The 24,575-nt window shown below is 52.0% G+C and overlaps 1 protein-coding gene across 3 annotated transcripts in view; it reads left to right on the top strand.

The window, feature by feature from the left end:
• WWP2 (WW domain containing E3 ubiquitin protein ligase 2) overlaps positions 1-20,905 on the top strand; it is a 183,116-nt gene extending 162,211 nt beyond the window's left edge. For 2 of the 3 annotated variants that reach the window (XM_030816471.1, XM_030816469.1), the window contains exons 11-24: positions 4,776-4,830; positions 8,768-8,849; positions 9,444-9,572; positions 10,474-10,549; positions 10,829-10,900; positions 11,122-11,210; positions 13,292-13,451; positions 15,148-15,281; positions 15,607-15,747; positions 16,415-16,535; positions 16,755-16,859; positions 18,203-18,299; positions 18,517-18,589; positions 19,016-20,905. In XM_030816471.1, the coding sequence (XP_030672331.1) occupies positions 4,776-4,830; positions 8,768-8,849; positions 9,444-9,572; positions 10,474-10,549; positions 10,829-10,900; positions 11,122-11,210; positions 13,292-13,451; positions 15,148-15,281; positions 15,607-15,747; positions 16,415-16,535; positions 16,755-16,859; positions 18,203-18,299; positions 18,517-18,589; positions 19,016-19,115 (1,434 nt within the window). In that variant the 3' untranslated portion in view covers positions 19,116-20,905. 3 annotated transcript variants of the gene reach the window in all.
• The last annotated feature ends 3,670 nt before the right edge of the window (positions 20,906-24,575 follow it).

The raw sequence follows: 24,575 nt of genomic DNA, 5'->3' as shown, positions 1-24,575 counted from the left end.
CGTGTGTTGTGGTGCACACCTGTAATTCCAGCAACTCGGAAGACTGGCGGGTGGGAGGATCGCTTGAGCCCAGGAGTTTGAGGCTGCAGTGACCTATGATCGTGCCACTGCACTCCAGTCTGGATGACAGTAAGATCCTGTCTCAATAAATAAATAAATAAATAAAATAAAATGCATTAAAGCAATTTTTTTCCCTTAAAAGCCCCACTAGTTAGGTTCTGTGGGTTGACCAAGATGTTGGTGTGTGAAAGGGAAGATTCCCAGATTCTGGAGCTCGCATCTGCCTGAGCTTTTTGGAGTCTTCCTTCCTTTTGCCTGCCTCTCTTAGCAACATTATTCTGGGTTTATAGAGGTAGAACTTTGACTTGGAGGGTTCCCTAGAAGTAAAAATTAAACACTAAAAAATTGTTTTTTCTGAGTACTCTAAAATGGTTTTCTCAGCCTCGCTGGGGATGTGGGAGGGTTCTGCATGGAGGTGATGGTTACCTTTTCTCCATGAAACAAGACTCATATTGAAAAATGTGGCAGGAATCTTTCTTTGGTCTGCTTTCAATGTCTCTCTGTTGATTTTCCTCCCCCTCTGGCATTGGTTTTCTCCTCTTGTTTGCTATGGTGCCATGTCCTGGTTACAAGTAAGAAGGGTTGCTTTCATATAGTTATTTTGGGGTTTGGCTTAGGCCCAGAGTTTGACTCGGAAGACTTAAGACCCAATACTAGGCTAGCTAGCGGCCTCCCCTCCTCTTCTTGCTGGGCTTCAACTGAGACCTTGTTCTTCTTTGCTGCACTGCAGAAAACATGAAATATAGTTCAAAATGGAAATCAAGGGAATCCCAGATTGCAGTCTCCTGTAATTCTTTCCTCTGTCTGCCTCAACACACACCTTTTCCAGTTCCTCTAAATTCTGGTTCTTAGTTTTTCTGCCATATTTCCCTTTCCCAACTCCCCAATGTGCTAATGTTGCCTATGATCATCGTGTATCTTTTCGTTTGCTTGTTTCACCCTTGCAGTTTCTTTTTGCCCTCTTGTGTCGTGTTCCTGCTGGGACCCACTGAAGATGCCCGGCACAACCTTGCACATTGTGCTGTTGTGATGGGACTATCACACTGCCGGTAATTTCCCGGGCATCTCTGTCTGCAGTATTGAAACAGATTATTTTGACTGGGCGCGGTGGCTCATGCCTGTAATCCCAGCACTTTGGAGGCTGAGGCAGGTGGATCACTTGAGGTCTGGAGTTCGAGACCATCCTGGCCAACATGGTGAAACCCTGTCTCTACTAAAATTAGCTGGGCGTGGTGGCGGGCACCTGTAGTCCCAGCTACTTGGGAGGCTGAGGCAGGAGAATCGCTTGAACCCGGGAGGCAGAGGTTGGTTGTGGTGAGCTGAGATCATGCCACTGCACTCCAGCCAGAGCGACAGAGTGAGACTCCATCTCAGAAAAAAAAAGGTAAAAGAAACAGATTATTTTGTGGCTCTTAGGGTGTGGACTCCAAATTGCATTATCGAGAAACAGACAACTTGTTTCTTACTCTGCAGTGAGCCCCTTGCATTGAATTCTCAAGTACCTGGATTTTGTTCTGTATCCGTCTGGTGCATCCTTAAAAAAAAAAAAAAAAAAAAAAAAAAAAAAAATGCCTGCCTTCCACGCTGCAACCTTTATGCCCTTCCCAGACCTTTCTTACCCTCAGCTGTATTTGCTAGACATTCTTTATTTCTGAGTTTGTATCTTAAAATATTACTGGAACTTTGTGCTTAGTTCCCAAGGGACTTGAACTCTCATGAGCTCTCTGGCTCATGGCCTGTACCCCAGATCTCCCAACCCAAGGACCATTACCCGGGAGGAGGATTCCACAGTGTTCTTTTCTGTTCCTAGTGATAGAGAACATCCAGGATCTCCCTTCTGGCTGCAGAGTCCTGCTTTCCCCCATCTACATCCTTTTGTGCTCCACTTAACACCTTGACATCTCTCATTTTAGGGGAATGTGGTAGAAGAGGAGGGGCAGCCGGTTGGCTCATTGGAGATGTGGGGTTTTTGGCTTTTGGTTTTCTGGCCATGATGCATAGTTTTTATTTTTCATTTCTTCCTGTTCCTTCCTTCTGGCTTTCTTTATTTTTCAAGTTGTACTGTGTACCTTAGGGAAGAAGTATCCAAAATCGTCAAGTGCTTCTATTTAACAATAAAAAGTAAAATTGTTGTGAGGATCAGCTCCCATTGATTCTGATTTTATTAGGTTGGTGCAAAAGTAATTGTGGTTTTTGCCACGACTCTTTTTTTTTTGAGATGGAGGCTCTCTCTGTCGTCCAGGTTAGAGTGCAGTGGCACAGTCTCAGCTCACTGCAGTCTCTGCCTCCTGGGTTCAAGCGATTATCCTGCCTCAGCCTCCTGAGTAGCTGGGATTATAGGTGCCCGCCATTACACCTGCCTAATTTTTGTATTTTCAGTAGAGACAGGGTTTCCCCATGTTGGCCAGGCTGGTCTCGAACTCCTGACCTCAAGTGATCCATCCGCCTCAGACTCCCAAAGTGCTGGGATCACCGGCCTGAGCCACGGCACTTGGCCGCCATGACTCCACAATTACTTTTTCACCAACCTAATACACGTTGTTTGTGTTTATCAGTCTCTGATGTTTCTCCCTTTCCTATCTGCCTCCTTTTCTCCTCGCTTCTTATAGGTGTGTGTGTTGGGGGGGTTGGGGGGCAGGGGCATTCTGATAGAATAACAATCAGAGGATACCAAGGAAATTTTTAAAAAAACACCTTAATGAAAGAGAGCCAACATTGCACGAAGGCTGAGATTTTTTTTAAAAGGCAAGGATTCAGAAAGGGGCTGATCAGTATTTTCTGATCCTAGTTCAGTACTGGTCAGGGAGACTGTCAGTAAAGACCTTTTTGGTCTGTTGATTTGTAGAGTTAAGCAAAAGATGACCATGCCCCCGTGGAAGCTGGGTTGGTACCAGCTGGTAGCCGATTTCCCATGAGAGCCCTTTACGGATGATCTACTGACTCCAAAACAAGACCTGAAGCAGCAAACACTTTTACACCAAATGCGTCTTCTTTTAATGTCTTAAAATAACCTTTTCTATAGTCCTTCCCTTTTGCAAGGTCATTGCTGTAGCTCAGCACTTACCAAGTGCCTCTGGCTCCGTGATGTAGAATACGTGTTTTCGCATCTGTTCCTTTGCCTCTGTTGCCGAATGTTTTTAATGTGTTAACTACAAAACAGAGTTGGAGGAACTTGGATTTTATGAGATGCTGTACCCTATCTCCCCTAATCCCCCAACACACAGACACATGCCCACATGACTTGGAATTCGGGAGATTTTTTTTCAGTAGTGATTCAACGTGATTTGCGATGGAGAATTTTAGGCACAGCTCGAGATCAATGATAAGGGGCCCTAAATCAAGGTGAGCTTCCCCCACCTCCGTGCACTTGCATTCTGTGTGGGCAGGAGGCGCTGCCCTGAAAGGGGGCTCCGTCCTATCAAGGAGCCTATGGTTTCAAGACTTAAACGTCTTTGTTGGAACTTGCTTGGAAGAGGGGCCTGTGTTGCCACCTTGGAAAGAAAGTTTCTCTGTCCTTTCAGCTGGGGGTGGAGGGAGGGCTGTGGAAGGGGGCTTGCTGGCAGTTGAGTTCCACCAATGTTTTCTCAAGCCGAGACTGAGCCCCATTCATCCTCCTGCCCGTGTGTGGCTCTGGCACCCCCAGACGGGGCCAGCCCAGCAGCCTGAAGTCCACATTTAGAACTTGATCCCCTCTTACAACGATTAAATTTTAGTAAGTAAAATAAAAATGCTTCAGAAAGAAAAAAAAGAAAGGAAGAAAGAGCGGAACAATACTTGTTTTATTTAACGACCAGAACTTTTTGACAGCACCCCCCTTCCCCGCAGGATATGAGAATGCCTGGTCCACTGCAGTCCATCCCCAGGGACCTCGAAGCAGAATTTGGCTGGAGGGGGTGTGGGGGGGATTCTAATGTAAACAGTGACCCTGAAGTCCTGGAGCCGGTTCCCCCTTCTTTCCCCTGTCTCCCCTTCTGTCTTGCTGCCCCGCCCCCAGCCCCAACCCCCCCCCCCAGACAAACACAGAACACTGAGCAACTTCAGGTTCAGGCAGGGGAGGAATAAAGGTGCTTTGTGAAGGGGAAGGAAAACATTCCTGGGGGAGGTGAGGGCTTGGGGCATGAATGTGCCCTCAGTCTGGGTGGACGCTGCACACCCAGATGGGAGGTTGTGGGGGATGCCGAGGTGGAGGGAGGAGGGCCGGGCCCCAGCCAGGAAGCTCTGGGCGTGGGCAGGGCTTGTGGGAATGATTTCATTGGAAAGGCCTGCGATATTTTTTCCCCTCCTGCGTGTGGTTCTTGGAGAAAGTTGGAGGTGGTGGTGATTTCAGTCGCCTTGGCCGCCTCGAGCCAGAGCCGAGCGGAGGCACTGGGCCGAGCCTGCTTCCCGGGCCTTCCTACCCCGCCAGGGCTGCTCCCTGCCTCCGCCACCCTGGCACACCTTCACCCGCGTACCTCCTCCTCCCCGTCGCTCTACCTTTTCCAAAACTCACTTGGGCCCTCCATGTGCAGGGTTCTTTTTTGGTTTTTCTGTAAAAATCAAAACAAAAAACAGAGACTTTTGAGAGGAGCAGATGCCACCCAAAGTCCTACTGCATTCCCTGCAAAGCGCTCAAATGTGGAAGCGAGTCATTGGCATTTTTATTTTTTATCGATTGATTTATTTTTTCACCAGTGGCTTTTTGTAACCTCTGTGTTCGCTGTGTTTCTTGTGTTTAGTCTTCGAGTGCTTCGACTGACCATGATCCCCTGGGCCCCCTCCCTCCTGGCTGGGGTAAGTACTGAGTTCTCTTCCCGGCCCTCGGCCTTCCATCAGCCACGGTGCTCTGTCCTCTCCTCCCGCGTGTCTTCCTTCCCTGTTCCTGTCCCCCTGTTTTCCATCTCTCCCCTCTCCAGCACACTCCCTGGGCGTGCCCTACCAGAGGAATTACAGGTGATGGAGCTGGGCGGCTGGGAAAGTAACCAAGCTCCACCGAACCACTGTAGCATCCACCCACCATTGCTAAAGGAGTGTGACCCTAAGAAAGATGTCCCTGAGCATCTGGGGGGTTACTGGGTTTTGGTCTTGAGTTTCAAGGTGTCTACTCAAGAGTCCATGCTACCACTAAGATATTTTGACACTGCCTAACTCCCAAATGGATTTGTTTCAGATCTGCGACCATATGTTTGGAATGATCCACCTTAACAAATCTTTCTTTGCAGCTGAGATGTTGGAGGACTTTGGTCTAATTTTGACTAATAGAAGCCACCTTTTTATTTCTGACATAGCTGTGAAAGAGACCAGAGGGAAGCAGATACGAGAGTTGAATGCCAGGTGGTGACTCTGGAAATGCATCGCTGCTAGTTATTATCGCCGTGTAGATTTCTCCTCGCCCTTGGTAGCCGCCTCTTACCTATCCCAAGTCCTTGATGTGATTTGCTAACAGTGAGTTAAGGGATGGACATCCATGACTTAGGAATGATTATAGGCTTCATGGCTATTCTAGGAAGGAGTAGCCATGCAAAAAGGATCATTAGAGATGATGAGACTTAGCGCATTTGATAGAGCTGGGGCAGAGTTTTATTTAATCTTGTGAGAGTCACTGGGAGCAGAAGAAGGCAGTTTTTGCGGGAAGCAGCATGTGTTGGGTTTCATTTATTGGTTAGGCCAGCAGAAGACGGTAAACGTTGGTTTGGTGGTGTTGACAGATGGTGTGAAACTGGGAGGTGGTGTGCTCGACAACAAAGATGGAGAGGTGCATCCTGGGAAGTTGGCAATGATAGGATGGGCATCTGATGCCTGGAAACGTGCAGCTTTGGAGCTGGATCTTCTCGGTGCAGACACTTCTGCTCTCCGGTAGTCATTTAAGAGGTTGTGTCAACCCTGTTATACCTGCAGGGTGCCACTTAGTCAGTGAGCACTGCAGTCCAGTGTGCCAGAAGGGCCTTCTGGTCCTTCTGATTGGAGAGATCATTTAGTGAAGCTTCCACACATTTGTTGACTTTCAGCTCGGGGATCCCTTACGCAGATAGCTGCCCCACATGGCTCCCTGGACCAAAGAAAGGTCATTAGTATCTCAGAGATTGGCAGCAACTCCAATGTGAGAGAGTAAAACTCTGAAGACCCTGCGTCGTCAGTAGGCAGGGGAAAATGCGTCAGATTAAACAAGAATCCATACTGCTGTTTAGTAGCCAGTGGCATAGAAGCCGGGGACTTCTATGTGTTTCAGGCTCTGTAGAGGCAGGTGGTATAGCCCAGTCAAGTGGGTTTTCATGCCAGTTCTGCTGAGTGATGGTCACCAGGTAAGCACAGCTGATGGAGACTTGAAAACAGCTCTCGAATGCTAAGTGTGGAAATATTTGAGATAGAAATGGAGGAGCCGTGGTCAGAGTCGATGCTGTTAATGAACGATCAGAAAAAAACCCACAAAACTGTCATAGTCCAGAATTAAGAGGAAGAACATTCAGGCTAAAGGCCACGGCTCCTTCTGAATCTCAGATCCTTGGGGATCTGTGTTGGCTGCCCCAGGGCTGTGGCTGGGGCCGTCTCCCCAGGGTTCACCGAGAATGAACAGAAAGAACAGCCAGACCAAGTGAGACTGATCGGCAGCTTGCTAACCAAGCCTGCTGGTGTCCCTCTCTGCTGCCCCAGGAGAGACCCCGCATCTTCCCCACACACTGCTGTGGGACTCAGGACACCTCAGGTTCAGATCCACATCTGCCCTCGGCAGCCCTGACCCTGGGCCTATGGCTGAATACGTCTGAGTCCATTTGCTCCTAAAGTGAGGTCGAGCCAGGTGTTCCTGGGGTCTTTCCCAGCCCCCAACTGAAACTGAATGCTGCAAGGCAGCCAGCCGGCCTTGGGAGGCCTCCACACAGCAGCAGTGCCAGAAATGACGACACAGGCCTCAGGCCCGCTGGACAGATCCCCCTGGCCCCGTGGTTAGCCTTGGCTTTGGCTCTTAACAGGGCAGACGTGGAGGATCTAGTTCAAAGCAGTAGCTTCGGGGCTGGGAGCAGCCCCTTCCCCTGGAAACCTCTTGGGAAGCCTTCCTTCTGTGTGTTCTGAGGTGGTGGTAGCTCTGTAACAGCTCTGGGCACCTCCTGTTCTTTCTTTCCTTTGGCTTTCTTTTATTTATTTTTTATTTATAAAATAGAGATGAAGTCTCGCCATGTTGCCCAGGCTGGTCTCGAACTCCTGGGCTCAAGCGATCCTCCTGCCTCAGCCTGGGATTCCAGGTGTTATCCACTGTGCCCAGCCTGTCTTTATTTTTATTTTAGTTTATTTGTTTTTCCAGCTTTATTGAGGTATGATTGACAAATAATGTCTTTCTGTAAAATTTCAGTCGAGTCATAGATACCAGGTAAGGCAGAGAGTGGGAGGGAGACTGAGGCCTTGGGCTGGTGTTGGGAGCACTGCAGCTTGAGTCTTGGTAGGGAGTCAGGAGGGGGTTGTTGCACTTCCCTGTTCTGCTCCTTTTTCAGCTTTCTGGTTCCCTGTAGCTTCTGGAACTGATTGTTTTTGTTTCTTTAATGTTGCCCTGTCTTATAAAAGGAGAGCCATTAGCATCATTTGTTTTCAGGAGATCTGAAGGCTCAGGAACCTCCTGGGAAAGGTGACCTCTTCTGAGCCAAGAGCTTTACCCCCTAGTTGTTTTTTTTTTTTTTTTTTTTTTCTCCTGTCTACCTGGAGCTGAGAGGTTACCCCTTCCGGTCCCTCTCAAGGTCCAGAATCACCAGCTAGGGTTGGGTCTGCCCCGGGAGCCCAGAGTCCTCCCTTGGGGACCCCAGAGCCCTTATCAGTATATCAGTAAAGGGCAAGAGAACAGAGATTGTTCAGAGCAGAGGAAAAGTATATTTGTTCCCCAGCCCCACTCCATGAACATTCCCCTGTCTCAAAGCACATACTTGATAGGCAGGCCAGGCACGGTGGCTTATTGCCTGTAATCCCAGTACTTTGGGAGGCTGAGGCAGGAGGATCACTTGAGGCCAGGAGTTCGAGACCAGCCAGGACAACATAGCGAGACCCTGTCTTTATATATAAAAATAAAGATACATGTCTAAGAAGAGGCTGGGCAGTGTAAGTGTCCTCAGCCCAGATATCATTTATTTGCTCATAAGCAAGAAAGAGGTGTGCCAGGGTATGAGAGTTTTAGAACAAGACTTAGCCTGTAAGTGGGAGAAGAGGGAGAACTTGGAGGGTACAGGGCCGCAGGGTGCAGAGCACTGATCAGAGAGGTGCGAGGGCAATGCAGCCACCCCATAAGGACCGTGCCCTGTGGGACAGAGGCGCCCAGGTCAGCTGCATGCAGTGCAGAGGGTCCCAGGACGAGGGATCAGCTGTGAGGGACTTGGATTGGGGGCCTGGCGGGTTGGGGACTGCCTGGCTTCCGTGCTGCACACAGCTGGGAGCAATTATGCCTCTGGTTTGAGCTGTGCTGCTCCCTCCGGGAGGCCACACCACCCCCTCCCTCCGACCAACCAACCAAAGAAGTGCTTCATCTCGAGTTGGAAGTGTGTCACCCCCCACCACCACCAACAAGGAAGGACCCTCTTTGTCCCTTTCCCAGTGACAAGTGTGAGTGAGCTTGGCTTTGGCTGGTTCTTCTCTAACAGGCTGACAACAGGGAGATAAACTCAGACCCAGCACCCAGGAGGTGGGAACCTCAGGGAAAGGACACCGGCTCTCCGTGTTTGAATCTGATGGTTCTTTCTTTCTTCTCATGTGGCAGAGAAGAGACAGGACAATGGACGGGTGTATTACGTGAACCATAACACTCGCACGACCCAGTGGGAGGATCCCCGGACCCAAGGGTAAGGACTTGGGCTGAGAGGGGCGCCGGGCTGGGCTGGGTCTCTGTGCAGCTCCAGCATTGGGCAGGTGGCTTTGGACTGCATCGTCCCAGAGAGCTGATGTCAGGGACCTTTAGCCACACACAAGTGTCTTGAGACTCTCACGGTACAGATACACTGTTGGCCTGATGAGAGTTTAAAAGGGGTTTCTTAAGTTCCTGGTGGATGGAGGGTGGCCCGGCTGGCAGGTGTTGCTGGTCTCCATACTGATTGTGCAGGCTGCTGATAATTGGATTGCAAAAAGGTTGAGGGCATCCTGGTCTCCCAACACCCCCAAGTGAAGCTGTGCTGGGGCGTGGGGTGCCTCAGGATTGCTGGTGGCCGCTCAGTCCAATGCCATCCATGCAGGGCTGGGATTTTAGCCATGAGATAATAAATGACCTCTCTGTGCTGCAGAACTGTCCTCACGACTTGGGTCATGCTTCTTGGGTGCATGTCCTCAAGGTCCCTCATGGGCTCTGCAGAGACAAAGCCACACTTTGAGGACCCAGCCTCCAACCACCAAGGTCCAGAAGGTGGGGCCAGCCCTTCACCCTTTTCTTCCCGTGTTTCCAGGATGATCCAGGAACCAGCTCTGCCCCCAGGATGGGAGATGAAATACACCAGCGAGGGGGTGCGATACTTTGTGGACCACAATACCCGCACCACCACCTTTAAGGATCCTCGCCCGGGGTTTGAGTCGGGGTAAGGACTTTGTGCAGGTAGCAGCAGCGTCAGGAGCCGAGGCCCAGGCTGTCCTTGTTCTGGCTCTGGGAGGCCCACTTTCGGTGGCCCCTGTGGGTGCATTCTACTGCCCTTACTGCCCTCTAGTGGCAGTTTAATACGTTGATGTCATATTAAAGGGGATGGGAGGATAGCTTGAGCCCAGGAGTTTGAGACCAGCCTGGACAACATAGCAAGACCCTGTCTCCACAAGAGTAAAAAAGATTAACCAGGCTGAGAAAGATGGCAAGACCCCATCTCTGCAAAAAAAATTTTAAAATTAGTTGGATGTGGTGGTGCATGCCTGTAGTCCCAGCTACGTGGGAGGCTGAGGTGGGAGGATCCCTTGAGCTCAGGAGTTTGAGGCTTGCAGTGAGCTATGATGGCACCACTGCACTCCAGCTCAGGTGACAGAGTGAGACCCTGTTTCTAAAAAATAATAATACATTTAAAATTAGCTCGGTGTGGTAGCACACTCCTGTAGTCCTAGCTACTTGGAAGGCTGAGGCGGGAGGATCGCTTAAGATCAGGAATTCGAGGCTGCAGTGAGCCATGATCACACCACTGCACTGCAGCCTGGGTGACAGAGCAAGACCCTGTCTCTAGAAAATGAACAAACAAATAAATAAGATAGGATGGGGAGGAAGGGACTATCCTGTTTATTCTGAGTGGCACTAGAGTTATTTCTCTAAAAGCAAGAAGTCTGGCTTTATTTCTAGATTTTCTTTTTTATTCTTCAAGGATCTTAATGACAGTCACTTCCTCACCTTACATTACTCATCTTTAAATTAACATAGCACCAGCTTTTCTTAGGGCTGACAAAGACAAGTTGTTCATTTTCCGAGAAATCAAATGAACCCCTGAACATCTTTGCTCTTCCCAGGACGAAGCAAGGTTCCCCTGGTGCTTATGACCGCAGTTTTCGGTGGAAGTATCACCAGTTCCGTTTCCTCTGCCATGTGAGTTCTGCTACTGGGGCTCCCGTGGCAGTTGGGGTTATTGAGTAATTTCAGTGTGAGTTCCCGGCACAGCAGCAGGTATCGGGATGTTTGTGTCTTAGGTGGGGGCCAGACACTTGTCTAACCCGGAGCTGGCTGTCTCTAGGAAGCGAGTTTTCATTCCTAGGGGACATGCTGTTGCCTTCTGGCCCAGCAGGCCGGGGAATACCTGTTCATACAGACAGGAGAACAGATGACCACTTGAGGCTCAATTTACAGTTATTTTCTTTTTTTTTTCAGTCAAATGCCCTACCGAGCCACGTGAAGATCAGCGTTTCCAGGCAGACGCTTTTCGAAGATTCCTTCCAACAGGTTAGATCATGGTGCCCGAAACCAGTGGCAGGCCGACGCGCTCCTCCCAGCACCCCATCTCCTATCGCGTGGCCTGTCAAACCCACACTGCAGACTTTCCAGGGCATGGGTCTTGGTGACTGTGTCTGCTGGATAGTAGGCCTTAGAGTCCCCTGTCCCTCCCGCCCCTGCCTGCTATGGAAGGGAGAGTGGCAGGCCGGCCCGATGCTCTGTCTTCCCAGATCATGAACATGAAACCCTATGACCTGCGCCGCCGGCTCTACATCATCATGCGTGGCGAGGAGGGCCTGGACTATGGGGGCATTGCCAGGTGAGCTTGAGTGCCCCAGAAGGCTGCCCTGTACCCCGCTTCCCCAGGCTATAGCATCCATGGCCAGAAAGCTGCCTGCCCCCTGCTCACATTCCCTCCCAAAGCTCTCATGCATCTTCAGGAGTGGGCACAGTGTGGCATTCAAAATACATGAATCTGCCAGGCGCGGTGGCTCACGCCTGTAATCCCAGCACTTTGGGAGGCCAAGGCACGCGGATCACCTGAGGTTGGGAGTTCGAGACCAGCCTGACCAACATGGAGAAACCCCGTCTCTACTAAAAATACACAATTAGCTGGGCATGGTGGTGCATGCCTGTAATCCCAGCTCCCAGGGGAGGCTGAGGCGGGAGAATCGCTTGAATCTGGGAGGCAGGAGGTTGCAGTAAGCCGAGATCGTGCCATTGCGCTCCATCCTGGGCAACAAGAGCGAAACTCCGTCTCAAAAACAAAACAAACAAAAAAACCAAAATACGTGAACCCATGTGGCCAGTCCATTGGGCCTGGAACAGGGGCCTGGGGTGCCCCGCTGGGCTGGGTGTTAAGCCTTTAGTTACTGGGTCATGAGGCGACAGAGGACTCCTGGGAGGGGTGAGAGCTCAGTACGATGGCTCTGTTATCTACCAATGTGTCATGTTTCTGTACTTTAACAACCAGGCCAGCAGCATCTGGGCAGTTGAATATAGGAGCCGTGTGGCCATCCATTAGAGTCGACCCTGGGGTCCCCTCCTCTTAAGGCAGCCAGGGCAGGTGAAGTCAGGTGTCCCCGTGTGGATAAGCTGTGTCACGATCCACAGGGCCTTGAGCAGGGCTCAGCTGCATGTCACGTGCCTGGGGTCAGTAAAACTGTAATGGCTTATGTCACCCTAAAAAGAGTCCAAAGCATTGTCTTGCCTTCACCCTGGTCCACCCATAAAAGTTAACAGGCCCTCTGGGAAATGCTGCCTTGGACAGCAGGGCAGAAGGGCCCCGGCAGAGACAGGGAGCGCCGTGGCCCGCAGCGACCTCTCCGCTTGAGACCTCTCCCGGTGTGGGCATGTCTTCCCGCTTGGTGTTGGGTTAACTTGCTTCTGGTCCTCTGTTCGGTGGTGGCGTTGCCTTCTGCGCTGGCCCCGTGGATGGATGTTCCTTTTTTCCGTGGTGACCTCCTCTCCAGGCTCTGCTTGGTGGGCTTCTGGTGTGGCCGCGCCCTGTGTGTGTCTCTCTCTGTGTCCTGCCAGTGGTTTTACCCTATGGTAGGTTACGTCATGCTGTTCTACCACAGGGTAGAACCACGGACAGGATACCGGGGCACCCTCTGCGTTGAAGGACTCCTCGTCTGCCCAGCCACAAACAGCCCAGCAGCTGGGGACTGGCCCCCTTGGGACATCCCCTTGCTGGTTTAGCTCAAGCCCAAAAGGACTCTGAATTCATGCCTGAGGCTCGCACCCAGGGCACGGGTGTTGGTTCAGATGAATGCGTGGAAGTGTGGGAATGGGGATGGTGTTGGGGTCTGGGGACGAAGGGAGGGCAAAGTGCAAGAGTGTGGCATAGCTGGTGGGCGTGAGGTTTCTAATCTGAAGGCAGCGTGGATTACATTTTCATGGATCGGGGTTGGAAATGTGTTGCTATGTATTTACGTTATGTTGCCCACCCAGGTAGAGTGGAAACAGGGTAGTTGCTATTCAAACAGAACCTTTGCAGAAGAATTATTGTAATAAACATGCATCGTGCCCTTGTGCAGTACACAGCCTATGCAACTGAGCATGGTGACCCAGGGTCCAAGGACCCCCTTTACCATTAGAAGCTCTGGATATTGTGATGTAAAGTCTTGGAACGCATCACCTGGGAGCCGACAATCACACGTTTTCCCAAATATCATCCTCAAGTGCAGTTGCCGCCCTGGTTCACTGTAGGTCTGAGCCTGCCCTGTTCACTGACCAGCTGTTCATATAGGTTAGCCCGGGTGCTTGCCATGGGGCTCGACTCCCTGGGACACGTGTCCCCATACTAACCTGAGACACAGTGGTGAAGAGTGACAGCTCCTGTGCAGATGTGCACGAAGGGACCCGTTATTCTTGTCTTTTCTTTCTCTTCCCTCACAGAGAGTGGTTTTTCCTCCTGTCTCACGAGGTGCTCAACCCTATGTATTGTTTATTTGAATATGCCGGAAAGAACAATTACTGCCTGCAGATCAACCCCGCCTCCTCCATCAACCCGGACCACCTCACCTACTTTCGCTTTATAGGCAGATTCATCGCCATGGTAAGGGGGCCCCAGGGGTCTGCCTAGTTCCCTCCTCCTCTCCCTCCTCTTCCCTCTCCTGGTGAAGTGTGCCAGGGGCACCAGGGGAATCTGCTCTTTCTCTGAGACCTCCGGGAAGGGGCAGCATTGGAGGAGGCCCTGGGCCTGTTCACCAGCAGCCCCCGTGGACTGGCTCACCCTCTCGGGGCTGCACCCTTCGCCCCCATAGAGCTCATAACCTAAAAATGCATAAAGCTAGAGAGAGTTCTGGAGAAACCAGAGCTTTCTCAGTGGCTGCCCTGTAAGTAGTGGAGAGTTTCCACGTTGCTTTGTATAGGACTTGTCAAGAGGGAGCCCAGGGTCTCTGGGCCACAGACTTTACTGAACATTAAATATGTGCTCTGTTGAGGGCCTTGGGATGACAGGGCCAGGTGAAACCATAGCTGCCCACCTGCTGCCTGTCTCTGGGAGGTGACACTGTCATAGCATTTGGGAATGTCCCACTGAGACACTAAGCCTTCTGGAAGGGCATTTGGAGTCAACACTAGCTTAGAACAAAACCCTAAAGTCTGTGGCCCAGAGACCCTGGGCTCCCTCTTGACAAGTCCTATACAAAGCAACATGGAAACTCTTCATTACCTACAGGGCAGCCACTGAGAAAGCTCTGGTTTCTCCAGAACTATCTCTAGTTTTTTGCATTTTTAGGTTACGAGCTTTATGGGGGCGAAGGGTAGAGCCCAGAGAGGGTGAGCCAGTCCACGGGGGCTGCTGTTCATGCCACGCTGCCTCCTGGTGAACAGTAGACTGGCTGGTGCAGGGTGTAGGGACATCTGTCAGAAAGGGAGCCAGTTCTGGGGAGGGGCGTCCCAGCGTCTGTATTTAACCGGAAAGAGGGACACAGTGTGAATACGGAAAGGGAGGTCCTCCCACCCTGTTGAGGGTCCTGGGAGCGTGGAGAACTCGGAATGGGAAGTGGAGCCCGTGGGAGGCACAGCGCAGGAGCCACATTCATAGCTGGAGATGTTTCAGTCGTCACTTTCCTTCGCTTCTTCCCCTGCCTTCCTGAGTGTCCCACCCAGCTCCCCTCTTAGGAGGACCCAAGCGCCCCAGGAGCCTGTGACTAAATATGGCCCTTCCCGTCGTCGGGGAGTTCTTGGCCAAGGTGCTGGGCTCTGGAAATAGGCACATTCTTCCCAGGTCTAGAGACCCGCCTGGCCCAGCAGCCAACAGGACAGACCGGTAAAACCCTAGACTATTACTCACCATTGGCCGCCAGCTCTCGCTGTCAGCGGTGTCTGCATTATTTTTGGCTGCCTTTGCCACCCACCCTGAGCGCCAGTGAGTCAGGGCTGCCACCTGGAGCTGTTCTGAGCAAGCCTTTTCTGTGAGCGCGGGGCAGACCTTTGCTAGGCCAGGAGCCAGCCGGCCAGTGTGCGGGGCAGATGCGGGCCCAGACGTGGGTTCCCGCACTGGCTGGCTCTGCCCAGTCCCTGCAGTCTGCAGGGCAGGATGGGAGTCCCTCTGTAGGTACAAGTCAGGACAAAGGCGTTGTTTACTCCCGAGGCCCTCCCGCTGCATCCGAGGCAGCTGCTGCTGCAGTTCTGTCAGGGCAGGAAGGCGGGTAGCGGTAGCAGAGTTTGATACCGAGCATCCGAGAGCTGGTCTTGGCAGTGCCCAGGGAAGGCCAAACCTCTGTGCTGTGCCTCTTCCTTCCCAGGCGCTGTACCACGGAAAGTTCATCGACACGGGCTTCACCCTGCCTTTCTACAAGCGGATGCTCAACAAGAGACCAACCCTGAAAGACCTGGAGTCCATTGACCCCGAGTTCTACAACTCCATTGTCTGGATCAAGTGAGTTCCCTCCCACCTCGCCCCACCTCGCTGATAGGAGGGACGTCTCTGGGCATGGAGCAGGTACTGATGGCCTTTATTTTGTCTGCCAGTGTGGCCCCTGAGCTCTTGTCCAGCCTCTACAAGAGCTTGTGGAGAGGAATGTCCTCTGGGTCCCCTGGGGACAGTTCTAGAACCTTCTCCTTGAGTCAAGGAGCTGTGCTCTGTCACTGTTCAGGATTCTAGGCTACCTGTGGGCCCTTAGTGTCCCACGGGCAACAGAGCAGGATCCAGGAAAGACCCTGCCACGGTAGACATCTCCCCACTTGGTCTCCTGTGCCCCCAGAGAGAACAACCTGGAAGAATGTGGCCTGGAGCTGTACTTCATCCAGGACATGGAGATCCTGGGCAAGGTGACAACCCACGAGCTGAAGGAGGGCGGCGAGAGCATCCGGGTCACGGAGGAGAACAAGGAAGAGTACATCATGTGAGTCTCAGGCGCCAGGGGCTCCGCTCCAGGGGTGGCGTGGAGATCTAGTGGGTTGCAGAGAAAGATGGGTCCCCACCTGTGGCCCATGGGTCACTGTGGATGCCATTTGCATCTGCCTTGATGGTGGCTGCTGGTGGGCGGTCATGTGATGGCGCGAGCTGGGGGAACCAGAGTCGAGGTCCTTAGTTACCAACTCCCAGCTGCACTTTTTCGCCATGTGGGAGACTTCAAGCCTGCAGCGTGGAATTTCTTTGAAGTGGCATCAAGCTTAGACATCTGCATCTTTCTCTGGGCCGAAAGGATCTCTGTGGCCTGTGTGCCTAGACCCACCATCTCACGTGTGCCCGTTCTCCGTGCCTGTTCCTCAGGCCTCTTGGTTTAGTCTTTTTATCTCCACGCTTCCATACTTCTGAGGTTCAGTCGGCACTGGGGGCAGGAGCAGGAGGAGGTGGTGGTGAGGATGGTTTCAAAGACTCCAGTGTCTGCAGGTCACTGTGAGGTTTTCAGGGCCGCACTCTAGGTCCTCCAGCAGGCTGGGTCTGGGTGTGCGAAGTGGGCTCTGCTGATCTGGTGGTCCTGCGTGGTAATGGCCACGCGGCCTGGCCGGGAGCCGCCCCTGAGCAGTGGGTCTCAGGCTCCACCCATGGCTGGTCTTTGGTCTCAGGCTGCTGACCGACTGGCGTTTCACCCGAGGCGTGGAAGAGCAGACCAAAGCCTTCCTGGATGGCTTCAATGAGGTGGCTCCGCTGGAGTGGCTGCGCTACTTTGACGAGAAAGAGCTGGAGGTGAGTGTCTGAGGTTGCTGGGACCCTGAGCCCCTGCCTCTGGGGCGATCCCGCTCTGTGACATGCTCACTGTGTACCCACAGACACTCAGCAATACAACTCCTAACGCTGACCCCAAAAATAGCTAGTTGAACATGTTTGGGGCAATGTCAAGTGCTAGCAAGTGGACGATGCGCGGGGAGGGGCCTGCCGGGGATGCTGACTGCTGCCTCTCCCCAGCTGATGCTGTGTGGCATGCAGGAGATAGACATGAGCGACTGGCAGAAGAGCACCATCTACCGGCACTACACCAAGAACAGCAAGCAGATCCAGTGGTTCTGGCAGGTGGGTCCCGGGCCCAGGCCTTGGCATCAACCAAAGGAAAGGGGTCCTGAGGAGACCTCACATGCAAGGACCTTCAGCTTTGACCCTGTCCTTGCCTCCCACAACTTGCAAAAGGAGACGATAGACCAGCCTTGGGATGAACAGGGACAGTTCCAGCTGAGTGGTGGCCAGTGGATGTGACAGGAGGTCGTCAGTGGTCAGCCTTGGGCCCAGCTGGTGTGCAGGGACAGACCTGCAGGCAGACAGCAGCTGCCACTGGTTGAGAGGTCCCCTGCCAGCCAGATGGGACAGGAAGGCAAGGGCTTGGCTCCAGAAAACAGAAAGAGCTGTCATCCTATGTATAATTAATGTGTTGATTCTTTTATATGTATGGATTTTGTTGTTGTCATTATGAAGTATAGTATCCAAAAAAAATAATGATTACAGACATTCTTAGTACATATCTGTGTGCATATGTATGTATACAAATTTTTTGTGGAGGTGAAATTTGTATAACGTACAATTAACTATTAAATGTTTTTGTTTTTTTTTTTTTCCAATAGAAACAGGGTCTTGCTATGGTGCCCAGCCTGGTCTTGAACTCCTGGGCTCAAGCAGTCCTTCCATCTCACCCTCCCAAAGTGCTGGGATTACAGGCATGAGCCACTGTGACCAACCCATTTAAGTTTTTTAAGATACACAATTCAATGGCTTTCCACTTTGGGTTCCTTGGCTTCCTACCCAGGCCGAGGTGGGTGGATCACTTGAGGTCGGGAGTTCAAGACCAGCCTGGCCAACATAGTGAAACCCTCTTTCTACTAAAAATATAAAAAATTAGCCAGGCGTGGTGGCAGACACCTGTAATCCCAGCTACTCGGGAAGCTGATGCATGAGAATCACTTGAACCTGGGAGGTGGAGACTGCAGTGAGCCGAGACCGTGCCGCTGCACTCCAGCCTGGGCGACAGAGCAGTGGCTTCCAGTACATTCACAGTGTTGTGCACCTGGCACCACTATCTAATTCTGGAACGTTTCATCTCCCCAAAAACCTTATACCCATTAAGCAGTCACTCCCGTATTTAGTCATCTCTAAAAGCAGAACGTGGATGGGAAGAGAATACCCAGCCCGAGGTGTCCCTGAGACCCAGAGATGTCCCATGGACTGGTGGGAATCTTATACAAACACAGCCTCTTAGCGAAAGCACTTCCGGGGTTTCTCAGGTTGGAGGCTGTCATCCCCTGGCCAACCTGGCTTTGTGTTCTCAGCCCCAAAGAGGGGCCCCGCTGAGCTGGAGAGCTCCATGTTCGGGCAAAGTACTGGGCCCCGTGGGTTGCCTGACTGTGCCTTGACTTGCGGACTTCCAGGTGGTGAAGGAGATGGACAACGAGAAGAGGATCCGGCTGCTGCAGTTTGTCACTGGTACCTGCCGCCTGCCCGTCGGGGGATTTGCCGAACTCATCGGTACGTTTTCTCTCGCCCTCTGGCATCCTGGCTGGCAGTGAGGACAGCTCAGAGGGAGGGGGAAACCTAGTCTCTTCGTGGAAGCACGTCAGTGGGATGGAGAAAAGCTGTGGCCTCTGCGTCCTGGGGCCGAGCCCATCTGTGGGTGGAGCCGGAGGGTCCTGCTTTGGGAAGGGACGTCTCTGTTGACATCAGTGTGTTTTACCTTGGATCACAGGTAGCAACGGACCACAGAAGTTTTGCATTGACAAAGTTGGCAAGGAAACCTGGCTGCCCAGAAGCCACACCTGGTGAGCTTGCTGGTTTTAATGAGAGGTCGGGGGCCTCAGACCCGAAGAGCTCCTGGGACAGCCCAGTGGGTGTAGCAGCTTCATAGCCTCGAGTCTGGCAGCTTTTGCCTGGCCCTGGGGTGTTGGGTTGGAGAGATGGGGCTGTGATGGGCATCTGATCTATTGGGTTTTACATATGAAGCACTTCTGTTCCAGTAGTCCAAGAGCTATTGCCCTAAGTGTCCCCCCCAACCAATTTCCAGCTGTCCTGGCCCCTCCCTTAACACCCCATGGTCCAGGCACCTGCAATGTGAAGGCCTGACTGGCAGCCCCTGAGCCCTAGCCAGTGTGGTGAAAGCCCTGTGGCCCCGCTGCAGGCAGGCATGGTGGGGCTATCAGAGCCCTAGCCTCCTGGGGCTGACTGTCATGCTTCCCCGCTCTCAATAGCTTCAACCGTCTGGATCTTCCACCCTACAAGAGCTACGAACAGCTGAGAGAGAAGCTGCTGTATGCCATTGAGGAGACCGAGGGCTTTGGACAGGAGTAACCGAGGCCGCCCCTCCCACGCCCCTCAGCGCACACGTAGTCCTGAGTCCTCCCTGCCTGAGAGGCCACTGGCCCCGCAGCCCTTGGGAGGCCCTTGTGGATGTGGCCCTGTGTGGGACCACACTGTCATCTCGCTGCTGGCAGAAGAGCCTGATCCCAGCAGGCCCTGCAGTTCCCCCCACCCGCGGATGGCAGTCTGGAATAAAGCCCCCTGGTTGCCTTTGGCCCCACCTTTGCAAAGTTCCAGAGGGCTGACCCTCTCTGCAAAACTCTCCCCTGTCCCCTAGACCCCACCCTGGGTGTGTGTGAGTGTGCAAGGGAAGGTGTTGCATCCCCAGGGGCTGCCGCAGAGGCTGGAGACCTCCCGGACTAGTTCGGTGAGGAGACTGGCCACTGGGGGTGGCTGTTCTGGACTGAGAGAGCCAAGGGTCTTTGCCAGCAAAGGAGGTTCTGCCTGTAATTGAGCCTCTCTGATGATCGAGATGAAGTGAAGGTCTGAGGGAGAGGGCCCTGGGGCGAGGCCATCTCTGCCTGCCTCCCTAGCAGGCGCCAGCAGTGGAGGCTGAGTCGCAGGACACATGCCGGCCAGTTAATTCATTCTCAGCAAATGAAGGTTTGTCTAAGCTGCCTGGGTATCCATGGGACAAAAACAGCAAACTCCCTCAGACTTTCTTTGTCCATTTATAAACTTGAAGCGGTTGTGTTGTAGGATTGCAGTTTTGTTACGCTGCTGTCACTTTCTGCCCAGGAGCTGGCACCCCAGGTGTTCTGAGACCTTGAGGGACCCAGGCCTTTGGGTCCAAGAGTTTCCCAAACAGCCACGCCTCTCAGGAACCCGCCTGGCAGTTCTGTGAGCTCAGGCGGGCCTGACCTGGCGGCGCAGCCTGGCAGGGACCTTGTCCCCAAGCCCGGCAGAGTGGGAGGGGTTGAGGTCGCGACTTGCCGCCTTCAGTAGAGAAGAAATCCCTTTGCTAGATAGGGTCCCCCAGGCAGTCCCAGTGGTGGGACACAGGGGTCCGGCTGTGGAGCTCCCCTGCCAGCCCCTGGAGCTCCAGGCGGGCCTGTTGGTCCCCTGATCAGAATGGAGTGCAGCCCAGCCAGCGGAAAGTGTTCATTCTGCATAGGCGTGAGGCTTTATCTGCACACAGGACATGAAAACCAGCAGAAAGGCCCTGAGCTGCTGCATGGCCCAATCTGATTTCTGCAGTCCCCACCAGCCTCCAACACGGGGACTCTGCCATAATTGGAATCTTCATAGGTCATATTGAAATCTTCAAGGTGACCATGCCCCACCGGGATGCTGGGGCAGTAGTCGTGGCAGACTCCCGGCCCGGGCCCCCAGGATTCTAGGACCCCAGGCAGCCCCTTGGACTGGTCCCGGGTGCCTTCCAAGCACAGTCTCCACGCTCCCAGATTCTCGACCTTCCCCCGGCCTGGGAGGTGCAGCCTGCGTCTGCCTCTGTCGTGTGTGTGTGCTGATTTGCGTGGCTCAGCTTGCCACAGTGCAACCTCTTCTATCCCTTTCAGTCGTTTGCTGTACTTCCTGCGGCACGTTACCACGGAAGCCGCTCCAGGGTGGGTCAGGGTGCAGGCTGCTGGTGAGGTTTGGAAGCCTCAGGCTCACGGGTGTTCATGTGTGTTCGTGCGTGTGTGTGCGTACGTGTATATAACTGAAGTGTCTGTACGGAATGCCCTTTGCTAGCCACGGGCTGCTCACCAGATTGTTTTGTAATGCCCGCCCCTTGCCTTGATATTGCCAGTTTCTTGTGCAATAAACAATCAGCAGCTGTGGGTGCTGTTGGTGTGGATGCTTACAAACCTACAGTCCTCCAGTCAAGAGGACTCCAGGCCTCACAGACCCTCCAGGCCTGGATAGGGGTGGAAATTCCCTGACCTCGCTGGTTTTGAGAAGCATGTGTGTCATGGACTGAGGCAGCCCCCCACTTCTGGGCTGGGCAGCTGAGTCCTGGCCCAGGGATCACTGGCATCAGCCCTTGGTCGGCTGCCTCACTGTACCCTTTCGGCACCCTCTGCCTCCGCCTGCTGGACCCGGCGGTCTCCGAGCAGTTGCTGTGGGGTGCAGAACAATAACAGCTACAGGTTGGGTGGGCTTCTGCAACTGGCTTGCAGGGAGATTGTTCTAGGCAGTCATTCATTTGGGAAATACTCAGGTTTCACAATGGTCGAGGAACTCTGTGATCTTGACCTCAGGGTCACGTAAGGGCTTGCCACCCACTTTTTTTTGTTTTTGACAGATCACCATGCTGAGGGGTCTTGATGCATTTGACAAGGAAGTGACTTTGTCACGGACCAAGCAGGGCCCCGACTGTGCCTCCGATGCTCAGCGGGGCAGAGGTGTTCAGAGCGAGCTCCCTCCTGGGCTTGTCAGCTGGACTCACTGCCTCCAGCTCCAAAACCTTATTTTCAGGCAACAGACCAAGGCTGTACTTGGACAAAATTACTGGAAAAGGTCCAGATGTCTCATGATAAATTCAATAAGACATGCCCCAGTGGAAATCGTTCCCCCAACCCTTGTCCCCAGAGGGAGCTACTGTTCACAGTTGGCGGTGGTATTTCCAGACGCTTCTGTGTGGGTGGGCAAATCGTTTACACATAACGATTTTTAAATATACCAAAAATGGAATATTGTACACACTGCGCAACTCACTTTTTTCATTAAACGAGATGTTGTGGACCCCTTTCCATGTTCGTCGAAGTAGACACTGCGTAATTCTTTAGCCACTGTGTGACATTCTGTATGACTGCAGTTCTGTAATGTGCTCATCTCCTTCCTAAAGGGGGTGGCAGTTGTGTCCCACAGTTTGCTGGTGGCTGCGGAGCTTCCAGAAATGCCCTTGGGCAGGTCTGTGCTGCTGTTGCTGCTGCTGCTCTTCCACTAGGGGACGGTCCTAGAAGGTTGATTGTTGATCATGCACCTTTATTTTTACTTAAAAATTTGGTGAAGGTTCAGTTGAAAGATGCAAAGGAGCTGCTTTAGGGCCTCCCTTACTCTTCTGTTCCTCGGCCACCCTGATGCCTTTCTGGAGGCAACCATCGCTGCTGGCTTCTTTTGGATCTTTCCAGATATACTTTAAAAATCCCAGCGGGGCCAGGTATGGTGGCTCACATCTGTAATCCCAGCACTTTGGGGATTTTTAGTAGACATAGGGTTTTGCCATGTTGGCCAGGCTGGTCTCAAACTACTGACCTCAGGTGATCCTCCCACCTCGGCTTCCCAAAGTGCTGGGATTACAGGCATGAGCCACCGCGCACCTGGCTGTTTTTGTTTTGTTTTTTATTGTGGTAAAATACACATAATACACCAATTACTATCTTAATCATTTTTAAGTGCACAATTCAGTGGCGTTAAATACATTCATAATGTTGTGTATCCATCACCACCATCCATCTCCAGAACTCTTTTCATCTTGCAAAATGGAAACTCTGGCCCCCCATTCCTCTTCCCCCCCCATTCCTCTTCCCTGCAGCCCCTGGCAACCATCATTCTCCTTTCTGTCCCTTTGATTGTGACTCCTCTTAACTACCTCCTTACGAGTGGAATCATATAGTACTTGTCTTTTCGTGACTGGCTTATTTCACTTAACGTAATGTCCTCAAGGTTCATCCATGGGTCAGAATTTCCTTTTTAAGGCTGAAAAATATTCCATTGTATCTTTTTTTTCTTCTCCATTCATCCCTCAGTGGACACTTGTGTTACTTCCATGTTTGAGCCATTGTGGATAGTGCTGCTGTGAACACAGATGGACAAATACCCCTGAGACCTTGCTTTCAGTTCTTTTGGGGATATGCTCAGAAGTGAAATTTCTGGGCTGGGTGCATTGGCTCTTTGGGGATATGCTCAGAAGTGAAATTTCTGGGCTGGGTGCATTGGCTCACGCCTCTAATCCCACCACTTTAGGAGGCCGAGGCGGGTGGATACCTGAGGCCAGCCTGGCCAACATGGCGAAACCCCATCTCTACTAAACATACAAAAATTAGCCGGGTGTGATGGCAGATGTTTGTAATCCCAGCTACTCAGGAGGCTGAGGCAGGAGAATCACTTTGAACCCGGAAGGCAGAGGAGCTAAGATCATGCCAATGCACTCCAGCCTGAGCAACAAGAGTGAAACTCTGTCTCAAAAAAAAAAAAAAATTTCTGGATCATATGGTTATTCTATTTTTTTTTTTTTTTTTTAGATGGAGTCTCACTGTCACCAGGCTGGACTGCGGTGGCGCAATATTGGCTCACTGCAACCTCTGCCTCCTGGGTTCAAGCAATTCTCCTGCCTCAGCCTCCCGATTGCTGGGACTATAGGTGCACACCACCACACCCAGCTAATTTTTGTATTTTTAGTACAGATGGGGTTTCACCATGTTGGCCCAGATGGTCTCGATCTCTTGACCTTGTGATCCACCCACCTCAGCCTCCCGAAGTGCTGGGATTACAGGCGTGAGCCACCAGGCCCGGCTGATAATTCTATTTTTTATGTTTATTTTTTAGAAACAGTTTCACACTGTCACTCAGGCTGGAGTGCAGTGGCATGATCATAAGTCACTGCAGCCTTGAACTCCTGGGCTCAAGTGATCCTCCTGCCTCAGCCTCCTGAGTAGCTGGGACTACAGATGTGATGCTACCATGCCTGACTTTCTATTTTTTGTAGAGATGGGTTCTTGCTATGTTGCCTAGACTGGTCTCGAACTCCTGGCTTCAGGCGATCCTCCTGCCTCAGCCTCTCAAAGTGTTGGGATTACAGGTGTGAGCCACCACACCCAGCGTCATTCTATTTGTCATTTTTTGAGGAACTTCCATAGTGTTTTCTACAGTAGCGGTACCATTTTATATTCTCACCAACAATGCACAAGGATTTCAATTTCTCCACATCCTCACCAACATTTGCTCTCTTCTTGTTTTTATTTTTAATAGGAGCTCTCCTAATGGGTGTGAGATGATATCTCATTATAGTTTTGACTTGCATTTGTCTAGCGACGTTGGGCATCTTTCCATGTACTCATTGGTCAAATGTTTATCTTCTTTGGAGAATTGTCTATTCAAGTCCTTTGCGATCATGGTTTTCTTTTTGATGCTTGCTATAAGTTTGGTCTCTTTAGTTGGACTCTGGTGCTATCTTCCTCAGTATATTTGATGGTCTACCACAGGGGTCCCCAACCCCTGAGCCACAGACCAGTGTGGGTCCGTGGCCTGTTAGGAACTGGCCTGCACAGCAGGAGGTGAGCAGCAGTTGAGTGAGCAAAACTCCATCTGTGTTTACAGCTGCTCCCCGTTCCTCACATTACCACCTGAGCTCCGCCTCCTGTCAGATTAGCAGCCTCGTTCGATTCTCATACGGGAGCATGGACCTAATTGTGAATTGCGCGTGCGTGGGATCTAGGTTGCACACCCCTTATAAGAATGTAATGCCTGATGATCTGAGGTGGAACAGTTTCATCCTGAAACCATACC

This window comes from Nomascus leucogenys, chromosome 2, assembly GCF_006542625.1.
Source record: "Nomascus leucogenys isolate Asia chromosome 2, Asia_NLE_v1, whole genome shotgun sequence".
Classification (NCBI taxonomy): domain Eukaryota; kingdom Metazoa; phylum Chordata; class Mammalia; order Primates; family Hylobatidae; genus Nomascus; species Nomascus leucogenys.
The sequence above is the reverse complement of the archived record's forward strand: the minus strand, read 5'-3'. Positions and strand labels throughout refer to the sequence as shown.